Source organism: Podarcis erhardii (genome assembly GCF_964252035.2).
Source record: "Podarcis erhardii genome assembly, chromosome: 9".
In the NCBI taxonomy this organism is placed as follows: Eukaryota; Metazoa; Chordata; class Lepidosauria; order Squamata; family Lacertidae; genus Podarcis; species Podarcis erhardii.
In genome coordinates this window covers 76658131-76676327 of record NC_138512.1, presented here as the reverse complement: position 1 = coordinate 76676327, position 18197 = coordinate 76658131, and the positions used below count along the sequence as shown (strand labels likewise).

Here is an 18197-nt window from a genome sequence, read left to right as displayed (position 1 = left end):
GCATTAACAGGTAACCTGCCAGACAGGAGGTAAACAACGCACTCAGATTTCTGTTGTAGACCACCCCTTTCTGTGATTTAGGTATGATGTATCTGGGGGTAATCTTGGACTCCAGGGAGGGCAATATAATAATAATAATAATAATAATAATAATAATAATAATAATAATAATAATAATTATTTATTATTTATACCCCGCCCATGTGGCTGGGCATCCCCAGCCACTCTGGGCGGCTTCCGGGCAGAATGATGGGGGTGGAGATGCTCCTTCAGGTATACTGGACCGAGGCCATTTAGGGCTTTAAAGGTCAGCACCAACACTTTGAATTGTGCTCGGAAACGTACTGGGAGCCAATGTAGGTCTTTCAAGACCGGTGTTATATGGTCTCGGCAGCCGCCCCCAGTCACCAGTCTAGCTGCCGCGTTCTGGATTAGTTATAGTTTCCGAGTCACCTTCAAAGGTAGCCCCACGTAGAGCGCATTGCAGTAGTCCAAGCGGGAGATAACTAGAGCATGCACCACTCTGGCGAGACAGTCCGCGGGCAGGTAGGGTCTCAGCCTGCGTACCAGGTGGAGCTGGTAGACAGCCGCCCTGGACACAGATTTGACCTGTGCCTCCATGGACAGCTGTGAGTCCAAAATGACTCCCAGGCTGCGCACCTGGTCCTTCAGGGGCACAGTTACCCCATTCAGGACCAGGGAATCCTCCACACCTGCCCGCCTCCTGTCCCCCCAAAACAGTACTTCTGTCTTGTCAGGATTCAACCTCAATCTGTTAGCCGCCATCCATCCCCCAACCGCCTCCAGACACTCACACAGGACCTTCACTGCCTTCACTGGTTCTGATTTAAAAGAGAGGTAGAGCTGGGTATCATCCGCATAGTGATGAACACCCAGCCCAAACCTCCTGATGATCTCTCCCAGCAGCTGCATGTAAATGTTGAAAAGCATGGGGGAGAGGACAGAACCGTGAGGCATCCCACAAGTGAGAGTCCAGGGGTCTGAACACTCATCCCCAAACACCACTTTCTGAACACGGCCCAGGAGGAAGGAGCGGAACCACTGTATGACAGTGCCCCCAGCTCCCAGCCCCTCAAGACAATTTAAAATGTCTATATAAGGGTGGGCACACCTTTGTTCGGGGTCCTCCTCCTTTCCTGCGTGTGAGGGGGAGCACCCTGTTGCAACAGTGCAATAAAGATCAGGCTTGCTAGCTGCTTTGCTTCTCAATATTCTCTGGTTGGCCTCTGTTATTTTCTCTGACCAATGGAGAACCTGCAAAGGACTCTGTAAGGGCTCTTGTGTCCCCCATAAGGGAATAAGGGCAGATTTTTGTTTATTACACTTGGCATGGGGCATCTCTTATGAGAACTTTTTTCAAAATGGCTGCTGCTGACCGTGGGTGCCAGTTCGCTCCTGGTGTTCCCTCGAATGGCTTCTTTCCTTGCACCCGAGCATTTTGGTTCCTGCTTTCGTTACAGAGGGGCTGGCGGGAATTCTATGCTCAAATTTAAGGGCGGCTTGTGCAACCTCTGCTGTCTGGGTCCTACGGGGCTTAGATGGGACGAAACGTGCCAAGAGTTAAAGTAAACACATTTTCTTGAGCTGGAATCATAATCAGACTAAACACCAGCATTTGAGCTGGAAACACCAGCAACGCAGTTCTCGCTCGCAAACATTGTGGTCAGCCTGTCTGAGCTTTTCTTTGCAAACAGGACAATCACAGCAAACAGCTTTGGCGACACAGCAAATGGCAGGTCTTAAAATCTGCAGCTCGAACGACGCAACCCTGTAATCGCAGCACCATTGCAACAAAGATCAGATGAGCAAGAACAGATTCGTCATCCTTTTGCAGCATTATTATTATTTTATTATTATTATTAATATCCTGCCCATCTGGCTGGATTTTCCCAGCCGCTCTGGGCAGCTTCCAACAAAAGATTAAAAATACAACAAAACATCAAACATTAAAAGCTTCCTTAAACAGGGCTGCCTCCAGATATCATCTAAAAGTCAGATAGTTGTTTATTTCTTTATTTCATCTGATGGGAGGGCGTTCCACAGGGCGGGGGCCACCACCGAGAAGGCCCTCTGCCTGGTTCTCTGTAATTTCGCTTCTCGCAGGGAGGAAACCGCCAGAAGGCCCTCGGAGCTGGACCTCAGTGTCCGGGCAGAACAATGGGGGTGGAGACGATCCTTCAGGTATACTGGGCTATTATGCACAGCTTCGATCTATCTTATGCAAAGTGCTAACAGCCCAGGAATACTGTTCAGCTTCCCAATAGAACAATTGCACATCTCCTTCCTTTCCTTTCTCCCTGTTGGATGACTCTGCCCTGCTCGCTGCCCTTTGCAAGACCTTAGCTCCCAGCTATCTGAGAAGGAGCTGCCAAACTCACAGAGTGGTTCATCTCACTGTGTTTTAGTTTTAGGGCTCATCAACACTGATGTTTGCCCCGCCGTTTTCCCTTGGGGGAACCCGCAGTGGAGTGCTGAATCGGAACAAATGGCAGGGGTTTTCCTTGGATTGCTGTTTGTTCCGATTTAGTGCTAAAGAGCAGGTTTTCTAGGGGAAAGCGGCAGAGCAAAGGCGAAACCGCTTTGACCCCATGCTTTTCTAGGCACAGGGCAAGCAGGAATGTGGATGAAACCCTTGGTTTCTGGGCTCCATTCAAAGTCCTGGCTTTGACCTCTGAAGCCTTTGGCAGATCAGGACCCCAATATCTCAAGGACTGCCTTTCCCCCCAGGAATTGACCCTGCACTTGTCCCCCAAAGCCCTTCTCTTTGTGCCCAGAGGCTGGCAACACGAGAACAGGGCCTTTTCAGTGGTAGCTCCTTGCTTATGGAATGCATTCCCCATGGAGGATATCTTTCTCTCTCTTTTTGGTGCAAGGGAAGAGCTCTCCTTTTTACACAGGATTTTGGCTTTTCACTTGAAGGGTTTCAGGTATTTGTGGCCTCTTTTAGAGATCTGTCTTTTGTTTGTATGGGTGTGGGGTTTTCTCCAGCGGTTTTTATTGGATGGGTTTGTTGCAATGGCTTGTGGTGTTTCAGTGGTGTGTGTTTTTGATTGCTTTTTGAGAGGACTAATAATCATAATAATTTCTAGCTGAGCTTTCTAGGCCAGTTTCCGGTAACCATCAATAAGAATGTTTAGGAAAAACATTACCAGGGAGGTGAAATTAATAGCAACAAAATTCTAAACCGAAACTTCCATTTCCAAACCTAGCACCTTCTGATCCGAGTCAGGTCTTCGCGCGGTTTTCACGTTTGTGATCACTTCTGTCCCTCTGAAACAATTTCTGGAGGTGTTTTGGGTCTTGCCCTGCAGCCAAGAACGCTGCTCTCTCCTGGACCGCAGTGTCCTTTGGTTCCCGACAACCTCCACTCGCTGCACATTCTGGAATGTTATTTCATTTCTTTTATACATAAATGGATTTGTCGAGGGGCTGGGGGGGGCAGTTTGTCACGGAGGGAGAGGCGAGGAGGAAAGCAGAGAAAAACAAACAGAGTCGAGACTCTGCTAATGCTCACGGCGGCTGCCAGCACCCCTGCTGAAAAACCTCGCTTAGCTTGGAGCTCAGCCGCGGCAGGAAGTGTTTGGGAGATAGACTTGAGTTTGAAAAGCCCTGCCAAGGTTGGAGAGATTGTTGCGGCTCTATCTCTCGCTCTCTCCAAAGCAGGAGAAGACGAGAGAGGAAGGAGAACCAAAGAATCGCAGGACCACCAGATGACCCCTGTTTCTGAACTTACCACTCTGCAAGCCGGACGGGGACGGGTGTGGGGTGCAAGCTTGCCGAAGATGCCTCAGAGATTTGGTCCTCCCCAGAGCTCCCTCTTCCCACGCAAACAGCCCAGAATAGGAGGCTGGTCCATGAGGGCAGTGCCGCATTGACCTTGCCTTAAACCTCTCATTGGGAGGCTCTACCTGTCGTTGGCTCTGGCGCCCCCTACTGCTGGTCTCCACGCCTCTTGCCCAACCGGTATCAGTGAGCCCAAGACCCTGCCTATGCGCCAGGATCGCATTGCCCCAGTTCAACTCTAGATGGCGATGTTTAAGCTGCTGGGAAGGTGGGTTCTGGAGAGCCCACAACCCTGCGAAGTTGTCCGTTCCGCAGTCAAGCAGAGGCAACAAGCTAACTCTCTCCCTTCCATCCCACGGACCCAATCTAAATTGCCACAAAGACCCCTCTGGTTTTTGAGAAAGAAAAATAGATGGGGAGTGCTGCACCCGAAGCTCTCCTCCCACCAACACGGCACACCTGATGCCTGCAAATTGAGACCAGGCACCCTTTGGAAACCCCAATCCTACATCACTGTAGATAGACAGACAGACAGACAGACAGACAGACAGACCCCCGTTGGGGTGGGGAAACAGACAAAAATAACCCAGCTTGTGTTTTTGCTAGGAGATAAATCTAAAGCAATGTTGGCCAAACTTGGGTCTCCTGCTGTTTTGGGACTACAATTCCCATCATCCCTGACCACTGGGTCCTGTTAGCTAGGGACGATGGGAGTTGTAGTCCCAAAACAACTGGAGGGCCAAGTTTGGCCAAGACTGATCTAAAGAACCTCAGGCGTTTTCTAAACATTTAGAAACAAGAAGGGGCTTGGGGAAATCAGGGAGCTTTGCAACGATTTGCAATGCAGCTAGAGAACAAGCGCAGGAACTGGTTGCAGGTTCGATCCCGGAATGGGACAGCGGAATATTCCTGCAGGGGTTGGGACTAGTTGATTCTCAGGATCCCTTTCCAGGTCTACAATTCAATGATTTTGTGTAGCTAACCTTCTGAGGGAGCCTGTTCCACTGTCACATAGCTCTCAACGCCAGAAAATTCTTCCTCATGTTTAGTCAACAAAGTTCTTCCTTATGCCTAGTCGTTCTGATGTTCTGGGTTGGCATGGTGATGGCTGGGGGTACCTGTTTTTGATCTCTTTCCCTTATCCTTCATTGGTCTATTACAGACCCTCCAAGTGTCCCTATTTTCCAGGGAAAACCCTGGATTTACAGAAGCCCTCCTAGTTTCTAATCTGAGCCTGGAATGTTCCGCCTTTCCTTAGGATGTCCCTATTTTCACTGGATAAATGTTGGAGGGTACGGAGTTTTGTGACCCCCGAGCCAAGGAGATAAGTAACTATACAACCTTTAGAAGACATCTGATGGCAGCCTTGTATGGGGAAGTTTTTGGTTTTTTTAATGTCTAATGTTTTGTTATGTTTTTATGTATGTTGGCTGTGCAAACCAGACAGATGGGTGGAGTACAAGTAAATAATAATAATAATAATAATAATAATAATAATGGTGATTATGATTATGATGAGAACATGGTGCTGGATGAGATGTGCTTGATCCAGCAGGATCTTCTGACCTTCTTATGGTAAACAGGGCTTTCATTTGATGCCCAGTATCTCCACGTAGGGCCAGGAATGACCCGTACCTGAAACCCTCAGGGTAAGGCAGAAGAAGAAGAAGAGTAGTTTGGATTTGATATCCCGCCTTTCACTCCCCTTCAGGAGTCTCAAAGCGGCTAACATTCTCCTTTCCCTTCCCTCTCCCACAACAAACACTCTGTGAGGTGAGTGGGGCTGAGAGACTTCAGAGAAGTGTGACTGGCCCAAGGTCACCCAGCAGCTGCATGTGGAGGAGCGGGGAAGCGAACCCGGTTCACCAGATTACGAGTCTACCATTCTTAACCACTACACCACACTGGCTTCCTACATTACCGGGATTTCAAAGGCAGAATTGATCATCTTTGGCTGGTGGCCCAGCTACTTCTCTATCTGGACAGAGATAGTCTAACTACTGCTGTCTATGCTCTAGTAACCTCAAGGTTACTGCAATGTGTTATACGTAGAGCTGCCTCTGAAGATGGTTTGGAAACGTCAGCTAGTGCAGAATTCAGTGGCCAGGTTGCTCACCGGAGCAAGACGGTTTGAGCATCTTACACTGATTGTGGTCCGACTGCACTGGCTACCAATTGGTTTCCGGGCCCAATTCAAAGTGCTGGTTTTGACCTGTAAGGCCTCAGGTTTGCAATACCTCAAGGACCGCCTCTTTCCATATGAACCTAACCGGACCCTGAGATCATCTTTTGAGGCCCTTCTTCGTGTACCTCCTTCTCGAGAGATCTGGAGGGTGGCAACATGAGAACAGGGCCTTCTCTGCAGTGGCTCCACGTCTGTGGAATGCTCTCCCTAGGGAAGTTCACCTGGTGCTTTCATTATAGACCTCTAGGCACCAGGCAAACACGTTCCTTTTCAACCAGGCCTTTGGTTGATCTTATTGACACCCAACACTCTTTTAGAATGTGGCTTTCTGGGTGTGGGGGTTATTGGGTTATTGCTTTTGGTTTGATTTTGTATGTTGTGGTCTTCTTGTGAACTGCCCTGAGACCTCCGGGTATAGGGCGATGTATAAGTTGAAAGGTCTGTATAGTTAAAGCTATGGTTTTCCCAGTAGTGATGTATGGAAATGAGACCTGGACCATAAAGAAGGCTGATCACCAAAGAATCGATGCTTTTGAATTATGGTGCTGGAGGAGACTCTTGAGAGTCCCATGGACTGCAAGAAGATCCAACCTCTCCATTCTGAAGGAAATCAGCCCTGAGTGCTCACTGGAAGGACAGATCTTGAAGCTGAGGCTCCAAGACTTTGGCCACCTCATGAAAAGAGAAGGCTCCCTGGAAAAGACCCTGATGTTGGGCAAGATGGAGGGCACAAGGAGAAGGGGACGACAGAGGACGAGATGGTTGGACAGTGTTCTTGAAGCTACCAGCATGAGTTTGACCAAACTGCAGGAGGCAGTGGAAGACAGGAGGGCCTGGTGTGCTCTGGTCCATGAGGTCATGAAGAGTCGGACACGACTAAATGACTAAACAACAAAATAAGCTGAATGAATGAATAATAATAATACAGTGGACGCTTGGTTTGTGAACATGATCTGTGCAGGATGTACGTTCGCAACCTGCAGTGTCCGCAACCCACAGTGGCACATCTGTGCATGCTCAGGTTGCGATTCTGCACTTCTGCGCATGAGCAAAGCGCAATTTAGCGCTTCTGCGCATGCTCAACCGCTGAAACCCGGAAGTAACCCGTTCTGGTACTTCCGGGTTTCGCCGTGCCTGTAACCCGAATAAATGCAACCTAAAGGTATGACTGTAATAATAATAGGTGTCTGGGGGAATCCAGGCACTTTGTCCTTGACCTTAGGGAAGTCAATTGAAAAATCACATTTTTTGGCGTCTTTTGGGGAGTCTTCCTAAAAAAGAGCTCAGCAGCTTTTGGGGTGTCCTGTTTTTTTTTACTTCTTGAAATTTGGCAGCCCTATAAGGTACTGTATGAAGAAAGACTTTGTTTGGTTTGCCCTGCCGTTATCGGCCCTGGAAGAAAAGTAAATTTTCTCTGCTCAGATTTGTAAGTCTCCTTCATGTCTTTTCCCTTAGAAGTCTTTCCTCCAGCTAAGCTGAAAAGCCCCCCGAAAGCTTTACCCTTTCCTTGCGGAAAAGGCAGCGCCAATCCCACCCTGGTTGTCTAGGGAGCCTTCGTCGGAGAGCAAAGCCATCTTGACTTTTGCGTCTCGAAAGAGCCTGGGAAAAAAGAGCAGGCCTTGCTGTTATCTGCTGGGTCTCCCCCACCCACCCACCGCCCGCCCCATGGCAGCCCCCCACCCCCAAAGAAAAAGCTTGCAGTGAATCCCATTGCTGCCTTTTTCCCACAGCTGTCTGCCGTCTCTCAACAGCCGTGCTGGGAGGCTCAGGGAATGACATCTAGCTCGGCTTTGCCGCTGACAAATCACTTCCCGATGTTGGAGAGGATGATAAAAAGCCAGGAATGGAGACAAGAGCATTAATCAAAAGCAGAGGCCAGGATGAATTCTGAGTCTCTCCCTCCCTTGCCTGGCTCCCCACTTTCCCTTCAGATCATCAATGGTGGGAGAAAACAGGCCCTTTGGAGAGGCGCTCGTGGGATCAACTTTGCTACTTGATCTGATAAAGGGAGGTGCCGAGCCGCTGGGAATTGTCAAAGTGGCCGGAGAAAGGCTTTTTTATCCCTCTCTCATCATGCTTGAACTCATGGACATTCAGTGAAGCTGAATGTGGAGAGATTGAGGACAGAATAAAGGAAGTCCTTCACGCAGCATGTAATTAACCTGTGGAACTCCCTGCCACAGGCCAAGAGGCCAAGAGTCAGGGAGGAACCCCCAAGTTCACCCAGCGAGCTTCACGGCAATTCGAACCCTGGTCTCTCCCAGGTCCTGTTTGTTTTTTTTCCCTTTTCTATTTATTTATTACATTTTTATTGTTTATTTAACATAATTGTTGCAAAATATTGCAAATACATACATATATATTTCAAATAAGCACGTATACATGAAAAAAGGAACAAAAGAGAAAGAAAAAAGAAGGGAAAAGAAGAAGAAAAGTTGGAAGAATTTCTCCCAAGTTTATTCTACAAATACTGTATCTCAATATGAAAATAATAATAATAATTCATAGATTGACTTCCACCGCTTACACTGCACTTCCTATATACATTTAAAGCAAGACTGTATCTGTTATTCCGTATTTCACACAAATATTCTAATCAATAAGTTTTCTAAACCTATTTATTTATTACATTTGTAACCCACCATTTAGTTCGCAGCATATTCTGATGCTTTAACCACTAAACCCCACTTCCTGCACCCGATCCTCTGCAGACCGACTCTCGCAGTGAATCAGGCCAATGGTCCCATCCTGCCCGCTCTGAGCAACTCCCTGTCTCCAAGTTCTGGGACTGTGATGTCCGGAATTGCGCCACATCAGCTGACGTTACTCACATCTCCTTAATCTATGAAAACCACTTAAGTCAGCTTTCCTGGGTAAAGGAATCATGCTTTAGTTATTTAAAACAAAATTAGTACCCAGGATCTACATCAGTGACTGGTTTTGCTTCATGAAATCATCCTCCCTCTCCATTCTTGTGCCTACAGATGGATGGCCCTGAGTCAGGAACCCAGGGGGAAGGGCACGAGGAGTTAATCTCAGTGGTATTTTTTTGGGTGGGGGGGAATTGTGATTCATCAGAGAAAGATCCTCTCCCGGCTCCCCGGGTGCCTGGCTTAGCGAAAAAACTGCCACATCGCTCCATTTAAGGCAGTTCTTCAACTGACCCCTTTGGCTGCGTTTTGTGTTCTGAGTTTTGGGGGGTGGGAAGAATTTCTGGTCTCTCAAATCCAAGGAAACGGAGCACCTTCTCTGTTAGTGGTGGCCTCGGTTCAGAAACCTGCAAAAATCCTTTACTTAAGGCAGAGCCAAGTGGGATTTTGGGGGGGAATAAATGGCGTTCCAGTGCAACCGAGTGTTCCTGTGTGGACAGCCTGTTTGTTGAGCGGCACCTGAATTTGTTTTATACGTGTGAAATATACTCGGAGTCGAGAGTGGATTTCATGCTCTTTATTCAGCTCATAATGGTGAGGAGGAATGGAATTCCCCCAGAATGTCTGCTTTATATACATTATTTACACAATGGGCCCCAGGTGATTGGCTAATTCCGGGATTCTCCTGCAGGCCAATCAGGTTGCAGATTCACTTCCACCTGGAGCTGGATTGGGTGGCTCTGGTGGACCAATCAGACTGCTGCATTCTGAATCCTATTGTTCTAGGACCAATCAGACTGCTGCATTCTGAATCCTATTGTTCTAGGGCCAATCAGATTGCTGCAGTCTGGATCCTATTGTTCTAGGGCCAATCAGACTGCTGCGTTCTGGATCCTATTGTTCTAGGACCAATCAGACTGCTGCATTCTGAATCCTATTGTTCTAGGGCCAATCAGATTGCTGAGTCTGGATCCTATTGTTCTAGGGCCAATCAGACTGCTGCATTCTGAATCCTATTGTTCTAGGGCCAATCAGATTGCTGCAGTCTGGATCCTATTGTTCTAGGGCCAATCAGACTGCTGCATTCTGGATCCTATTCAACTCAGTACATAGCAATGTGCCATTGTTTTTGCATTTGCCACGGTTTTCTTTTTATATTTTATATTTCTTTTTATATTTTGTACACGGTTTCTGTTGCCTTCTGTTGAAAATGCTTTGAGATGCTTCCTTATTCCTGCGGGGGGGGGGGCACAGGGTTGGGCTAGATGTCTCTTAGGGTCCCAACTCTACAAATCTGAAACATGAGTAAGAATAAAAGGTTATGGGTAGGAACATCATGCGCATATTTCATCTGAGAACTCACTCTCCCTTTCTTTCCCAGCAGGCTGCTGTCACCAGATTATACGGAGACCCATTATGAAAAGGGGGGCCAGCTCACGACCATTTCACCCAACCTCACAGTAAGTAAGATGCGTCAGGCTGGGGAAATTGGCGATGTTGAGATGTGCAGCGCCAGGGCAGCGCTTAATTCCTTTTTCAAGTGCATCGATGTGCCATCCAATGGCAGCCTTCTCTGGATGGCTTACAAAGAATAACACATGAAACACAGTAACATGAGCTTTGAGGAGGAGGAAACCGCCAAACTGATAGAGAAAACAACAACAACAACAACAAAATTTTATATATATCCCGCCCTCCTCAGCCAAAGCCGGGCTCAGAGCGGCTAACAACAGTAAAAATAGCATAGTTTATGTAAAATCACAGTCACTTAATTGAAATACATTCTAAAATCAATTCAGAATCAAATTAACAGTAACCATTGGCAACCAGATAAAGCTGGGCAGCAAGGATCAGTTTAAAATGTGGGGTTTTTTTTGGGGGGGTGTGTTGGTTATTGGGTGGTTGTTTTTATTTTGATTGTGTATTTTGTGGCTTTGTGTTTTGAATTTATTTCGTGAACGACCCTGAGATCTCCAGGTATAGGGCGGTATGTAAATTTAACAACAACAACAACAACAACAACCACAATGAGTGACAAGTAAACGAATTCAAGCATAAAACAGATAGGCAAAAGAAGCTCATGCAGTGGGCACTGAATCCCAAGAGCAGGCGCCGGCAAAAATCACGATGCGGCGAGAACCGAGAAGCCAGCCATTGCCTGTACATTGCTCCATTCTTATTTCAGTTTAGCTGGTGGTATATCACCGTGTTGGAAACCAGATACCTCACAGTTCTATTTTCAAGCTGTTGATCGTCTCAAGTTTCTAGTCCTTTGGGTTGCAGAGAAAAATTCACAAACATGCTTTCAGCTGGGAAAAGCTCAGAAATTAGGATGGTCCCTCCATCTCAGTGCTTGGTGAAAAGGGTTTATTTGTGAAGATACAGAAACCCCAGGCTGGAGCAAATTAAGAGATTGCTTTGGAATGACTAATCCTGCAAACCAATCATAATTTTTTCACGACCACTTAACATGGCTTAGTTGGCCCTTAATCGGCTCATTGCGAGCATTTATTGATTTTTAAAGCTCCCTAAGAATACACAATGTCCTGAAGCGCGGCCTAATGGCATGATTTCGGGAACTGGGGTTGGTAACGGGCTGGACAAGGGCCAATAGAGCCTGATAAAGACAGCTCTTGATAAGTGGTGGGAAATATGGATGGGAACAAGTGTGTGTCCTGTTTTGCATGCTCTCTAGATGACAAGTTCACAGCCTAGAGGAGACATTTTTAACCTTGGGTCCTCAGATGTTGTTGGATTCCAGCTCCCATTGTTCCTGTCTGGTAGGACCAGTGCTCAGAGATGATGGGAGTTGTAGTCCAACAACATCTGGGGACCGGTTGGGGCTGATGGGAGTTGTAGTCCAAAACATCCGATGGGCACCAGGTTGGCAAAGGCTGCCCTTCAGAAACTAGTATTCATCATCTTCATCAAACCTTTATTGGCATCACTTACAAACATTCAGAATAAATAGGCCAGTGCAATCTCATCGCCATTTCAACGATACGGTGATTTGCCAAAGGGAAGAAAAGGAGGTGAGCACTCTATTTCACCTCTATGGGTCTCCAGCAAGGGCAGGATCCTGCGTATTTCGGCGGCAAAAAATCAAATAGAGGAACTTAGCTACTGTCTTGGTGAGCTCCTGAGCTCTCCCCTGTAATAGGAAGCGTATAACCTCTGTCTCTGGTTTCCATATTGGGATACAGAGCTGGTCTAAAAGTTGTTGGCGGAGATCATCATACATTATACATTTAAGAGCCATATGAGCTGGAGTTTCCACCAGGTGGCCATCACACGGGCAGATCCTATCTCCTTCTGCCATACCCGCAAACCTACCCCAAAGGAGGTTAGAAGGATTAGAACTGAACCTAGCCAGCGAAAAAGCCCTTCTTTCTTGCGGGTTAAACAAAAATTGTAGATAATTTGGGTTAAATCCCTTCACCCAAGAGAGTTGAAAAGAAAGAAGGGAACATATTTTTTCCACTACTGAGATTAGTTTGGAAAAGCCACAGCACCCAGGAGATCCTCTGAAAGCCCGAGTTGCCGTATCTTTGTGCAAAACAGTTGTAGCCCTGGGGAAGGGAAGGAGTCAGATGGAACTTCACGAAGTAAAGTATCTTTGTCAGCTGAAAAGCAAATGTTTAGCCAACATGAAAGAAAACTCGTCCAGGCAACTGTCTCTAGCTTATGTTGGCCTCTCTCTAAACACAGGGCTGCGTAGGATACGCAGTGTGGGACAGCAAAAATCTTAAATAGAAAGTCTGCCTGCACTTTCTTGATTGAAATTCCATAGTGCAGTTGAGCTCTAACTTTAGCATTAAAAACCTTGAGGGCAGGAGGGATGTGTTGGTTACCTTTTGTTGCAAAGAAGCACAAGATGGCCTGCATAGACAGCTTGCTGGCGTTTACCGCCGTTGCGCAGTGAACTAGTATTCAAAGGTATACTTTTCCTGAACCTGGAAGCTCTATACAGCAAAATCCACATAGCACATGCAGAATGGTGCTGCTGATATTCAGCCTGCAATTAAACGCCAGGAAGTGGAAACAATAACAACAATAAATGTCTTTTAACAATCACAATTTGCACTTTCCTAAACGATGCACGGACCAAACCACAGCTTCCCTTCAGCATTCTCTGAATTCTGCAATGTATATTCTAGTTAGGTTTGCACTAGAGTAAAGGGGGTTGGGTTGGGTTAAAATTTAGGCCAGGGGTCAGCAGACTTTTTCAGCAGGGGGCCTGATTCCTGGACCGTCCGTGGGCCGGATTGAGAAGGTGATTGGGCCGGATCCGGCCCCTGGGCCTTAGTTTGCCTCCCCATGATTTAGACTGATAATAATGATTTTTTTAAAAAATCCATGATGGAATTTTGCTGCTTTTCAAAATCCAAAATCTCGACACCCTGGCCGATTTCAGTTCATCTGACCACCTCTCAGATTTGCATATAAAACCCACACAATTTTCCCTGCAGAAAACAACCAGCCTAACCCACAGTTCCCATCTGTTCCCTCTGATTCCAGGAACACTGCTACTACCATGGCCACGTCCGAGGGTACGAGGGCTCCTGGGTGGTCCTTAGTACCTGCTCTGGAATCAGGTAAGAAAAGTGGTGCGAGGAGACTGGGTTTTAATAGCCACTGGCCCTCCCTGCGAGGACGGACGTCCTTTCGCTCCTTCTGATATACCTAAATCCTTCTGGGCGACGTAGACAGAGCTTCCGACCATATCAGTCTTGGAATTGACCAGCGATTGTGTCTAGCGTTTATCCGGAATCTTTGACCTGGTTGAAATTTGTTTGTCTGTTGGCGTGAAAATGGCCCCTGAAGATTGTATTCATTTTTTTTTGCAGGGGGCACGATTTAAAGACTTCTTAGTCGTGGTGGTTTTGCCTTAAAATATCATAGAACTGTGGAGTTGGGACCCTGAGGGTCATCCAGTCCAACCCCCTGCAGGAGGAATATGCAGCTGTTCCATGCGGGAATCGAACCTGCAACCTGGCCACTCTAATCAACAGTATCGCCATGTATTTATTAATTACATTTATAGCTCACTTTTTTCTCTGAGGAGCCCAAGGTGGCATGCATGGTTCTCCCTCTCCTCGCTTTAATCTCCACACAACAACCCTGTGAAGTAGGTTAGGCTGAGAGGCAGTGACCAGCCCTTGGGGTCACGCGCAGTGAGCTTCATGGATTTGCAGGAATTCAAACCCTCGTCTCTTCCAGGTCTTCGGCTGACACATAGAATTCTAGAACTATAAGAGTTGGAAGGGACACCAAGGGTCATCTAGTTCAATCCCTGCAGTGGACTCTAACCACTACACCATGCTGCCCACTTCCTGCTTCGCTGCTATGTATACCTGAAGCAGCATCTCCACCCCCATCGTTCTGCCCGGACACTGAGGTCCATCTCTGAGGGCCTTCTGGCGGTTCCCTCATTGCAAGAAGCCAAGTTATAGGGAACCAGGCAGAGGGCCTTCTTGGTGGTGGCGCCCGCCTTGTGGAACGCCCTCCCATCAGATGTCAAGGAAATAAACAACTATCTGACATTTAGTAGACATCTGAAGGCAGCCCTGTTCAGGGACATTTTTAATGTGTGACATTTTAATGTATTTTTAATCTTTGTTGGAAGCCCCCCAATGGCTGTGGAAACCCAGCCAGATGGGCGGGGTACAAATAATGAATTACTATTACTTACTACTATGTAAAAAATTCACCCCTCACACAGACTTTTTCAAGAGCTAAGTCGCAGCACCAAATAACAAAGGGTGTAAGAATCAGATCTTTTGTTTGGTCATCTGTTTACCTTTGGAATTCCCTTCTGCGACTATTAGGCAGACACCATCTCTTATCTTTCTAATGATTATTTCAGACCTTCCTTCTTTTCCCAGCAAGCAGACATTTTGAATCTAGTTTGTATCAGCACTGGACGAAACCGTGTTTCTGTATGTTTTCATTGTATCGTTAAATCACTTTCGGGTGTTTTATGGGAAGTGATTTGTGAAATAAGGGCGTAAACCATTTCCCTTCCAAACTGGCCCCACAGGGTGGAGGTATGTGTTTGGATCCTGGCTGGTTTGGGGGAAATCCCACTGTGACTTTCCCCCTTGCCCGAACCCCAAACCTTGGGGTGGAGGAATGAAATGACCTCGAGTGGCTTTTGATAAGGGTATTTGGAATGTTATCTCGAGAAGAATAGGATTAGCCCCAATGCCATCAGGCAATTCAACTTTATCTCATGAAAACCAGTTGAACAATCGCAGGTAGTCATTCTGTCCCAGAAATGGAGATGGGGGATTTTTTTTGTCCTCTTGCTATTTCCTCCACCCTCAGAAGCCCAAGGGAGGCCCCATAGGAGAGGGCCTTCTCTGTGGTGGCCCCTGACCTGTGGAACTCCTTTCCACAGGAGAAAGGAGGAACTACCTAGCACCTTCATTCAGCGGCGTAGCGTGGGTTGTCAGCACCCGGGGCAAGGCAAGTAATTTGTGCCCCTAACCCCTAACCTGCCGCCGCTGCCAGCTTCTTCTTGCTGCTACCTGGGCTGGGGTATTTACGGTAAGGTAGCCACGGCGGCGGGTCCGTGTCAGGTGATCTGAGGCGAGTTGCCGCTGGCGCTGCCACCCAAACCACGCCGCTTGCCCGGAGGAGGAGGGCAGAGAGGTGAGGAAAATGCAACATGGCCCAGCAGCTGCAGCAGCGGCGGCGGGGCTGTGAGGAGGGGCTGCCTGGCGCGCCCTCCGCGGCCCTGACGCACGGGGACTGCAGCGAGCACTGAGAGCCGCTGCCTGCCGGACGCCTTCAGCCCAGACGCGCGCACAGTTCGTCGGTTCTGCAAGACATGGGGCTCAGCTACAGCCTGCGCCCGAGGCTCTTCGGCGACTCCAGAGGTGGCGAGCGCGCCCCCCCAGATGTTGCGCCTGGTGTGGACGCCCCCCCTGCACCCCCCACTCTATGCCACTGCCTTCATTGCACAGCTTCCGGAGGATGCTGAAGACTCACCCCTTTGCCCTGGCTCTCCTTGTTTTTAGGACTGCAAGTTGTTTTAAATTGCTTCCAATATTGTGCGATAAATAAACAAGCAACCTTTTTCCACACTCCCCCCCCCCCCCCCGTGGGACACATTCCCATTCCAGGGTGGTGGAAATCTGGTGGTGGGTGTGGCCAGACACAAAAGTGGGCGGAGCAATCAGTGCGTCTCCTATCTCCCTCCATCCGGCAGGCTGTGATTCCATCTATGCAAAAGTACGGGGCCGTATAGAATCGCAGAGCTGGAAGGGACCCCCCTAGGATATCTAGTCTGGCCCCCTGCCTTTATTTATTTATTTATTGAATTCGTAAACTGCCCTTCCTCTGAAGATGCCGGGGCGGTTTGCAGCAGAAAATTACAAAAAGGGGAAAACAAAATGCACACTAAAACACAAAGCCACGAAACCACAAAGACCTCTCCGTCTTCCATCTGGGAAAAAGTAGTTCGCGGTCTCTGTGGCGCAGTGGGTCAGGGTGTCTGGCTGTTAACCAGAAGGTTGGTGGTTCGAGTCCACCCAGGGACGGTTTGGGCAGGACCCCTGCATTGCAGGGGGTGGGGCTAGATGACCTTTGGCGGTCCCCTCCGATGCTCCAGTTATGTGATTCTGCGTTCCAGCTGGGCCAAATTGCCTGGGAAGGATGCCGAGCAAAGCTGGTGAGGGGTGTAGCCCCGAGCACAGTGTTTCTTGGTGGGGAGCACCCTGAGGGCCTGAGAGAGGGGCTGCATTTGGCCCCCAGGTCTGAGGCACCCCAGGCCTGCTAGAGCACATCTTTTTTAATGGCAGCCCAAACCTCCCCACTGGGAGAGTTGCCATGCGCTAGGGCCTCAAGGAGTCATGTCTTCCCTCCCCACCCGGTCGACTTACTCCCCGGATGCTGTCAAAATCTGGCTGTGGAAAATTTGCCAGAGCTGAAGACCAAGGGGGAGGGTCTCCCCACCCCCCGCTGCTTGTCTAGGTGCACACCCTGGGAGTCATTTTGCACTCACAGCTGTCCAAGGAGGCGCAGGTCAATTCTGTGTCCAGGGCAGCTTTCTACCAGCTCCATCTGGTACGCAGGCTGAGACCCTCCCTGTCTGTGCTCTGTCTCGCCCGAGTGGTTCATGCTCTGGTTATCTCCCGCTTGGACTACTGTGATGTGCTCTACGTGGGGCTACCTTTGAAGGTGACCCGGAAACCACAACTAATCCAGAATGCGGCAGCTAGACTGGTGACTGGGAGCGGCCGCCGAGACCACATAACACCGGTCTTGAAAGACCTACATTGGCTCCCAGTGTGTTTCCGAGCACAATTCAAAGTGTTGGTGCTGACCTTTAAAGTCCTAAACGGCCTTGGTCCAGTATACCGGAAGGAGCATCTCCACCCCCATCATCCAGCCTGGACATTGAGGTCCAGCTCTGAGGGCCTTCTGGCGGTTCCCTCATTGCGAGAAGCCAAGTTACAGGGAACCAGGCAGAGGGACTTCTCAGTAGTGGCACCCACTCTGTGGAACACCCTCCCACCAGATGTCAAGGAAATAAACAACTACCTGACATATAGAAGACATCTGAAGGCAGCCCTGTTCAAGGAACAGATAGGTAGCCGTGTTGGTCTGCCATAGTCAAAACAAAAAATTCCTTCCAGTAGCACCTTAAAGACCAACTAAGACTTAGTTGGTCTTTAAGGTGCTACTGGAAGGAATTTTTTGTTCTGTTCAAGGAAGTTTTTAATGTGTGACATTTTAATGTACAGTGGTACCTCGGGTTAAGTACTTAATTCGTTCCAGAGGTCCGTTTTTAACCTGAAACACCACTTTAGCTAATGGGGCCTCCTGCTGCTGCCACGCCGCCGGAGCACGATTTCTGTTCTTATCCTGAAGCAAAGTTCTTAACCTGAGGTAATATTTCTGGGTTAGCGGAGTCTGTAACCTGAAGCGTATGTAACCTGATGTGTATGTAACCTGAGGTAACACTGTAGTTGTTTATTTCCTTGACATCTGATGGGAGAAGCCAAGTTACAGGGAACCAGGCAGAGGGCCTTCTCGGTGTTGACACCCACCCTGTGGAACACCCTCCCACCAGATGTCAAAGAGAAAAACAACTACCCAGCCAGATGGGCAGGGTACAAATTAATAATAATAATAATAATAATAATAATAATAATAATAATCACTCTCAACCCCACAGTTCTTTTCACAAGAAAGGAGATTCCAACTGAATACAGTGGTGCCTCGCAAGATGAAATTAATCCGTTCCGTGAGGCTCTTCGTATAGCGGTTTTTTCGTCTTGCGAAGCAAGCCCACTGACAGCTTAGCGGATTAGTGCTATTAGTGGTTTAGC

At 48.2% G+C, this 18197-nt stretch overlaps 1 protein-coding gene across 2 annotated transcripts in view; it reads left to right on the top strand.

Annotated features, from left to right (window-relative positions):
- Window positions 1-18197, top strand: part of ADAM33 (ADAM metallopeptidase domain 33) — a 97345-nt gene that overhangs the window by 36981 nt on the left and 42167 nt on the right. Inside the window, exons 4-5 of one of the 2 annotated variants that reach the window (XM_081876728.1) lie at window positions 10244-10319; window positions 13378-13454. In XM_081876728.1, the coding sequence (XP_081732854.1) occupies window positions 10244-10319; window positions 13378-13454 (153 nt within the window). Of the gene's footprint in view, window positions 1-10240; window positions 10320-13377; window positions 13455-18197 lie in introns of both variants that reach the window. The other variant, XM_081876727.1, reaches the window with a different exon arrangement.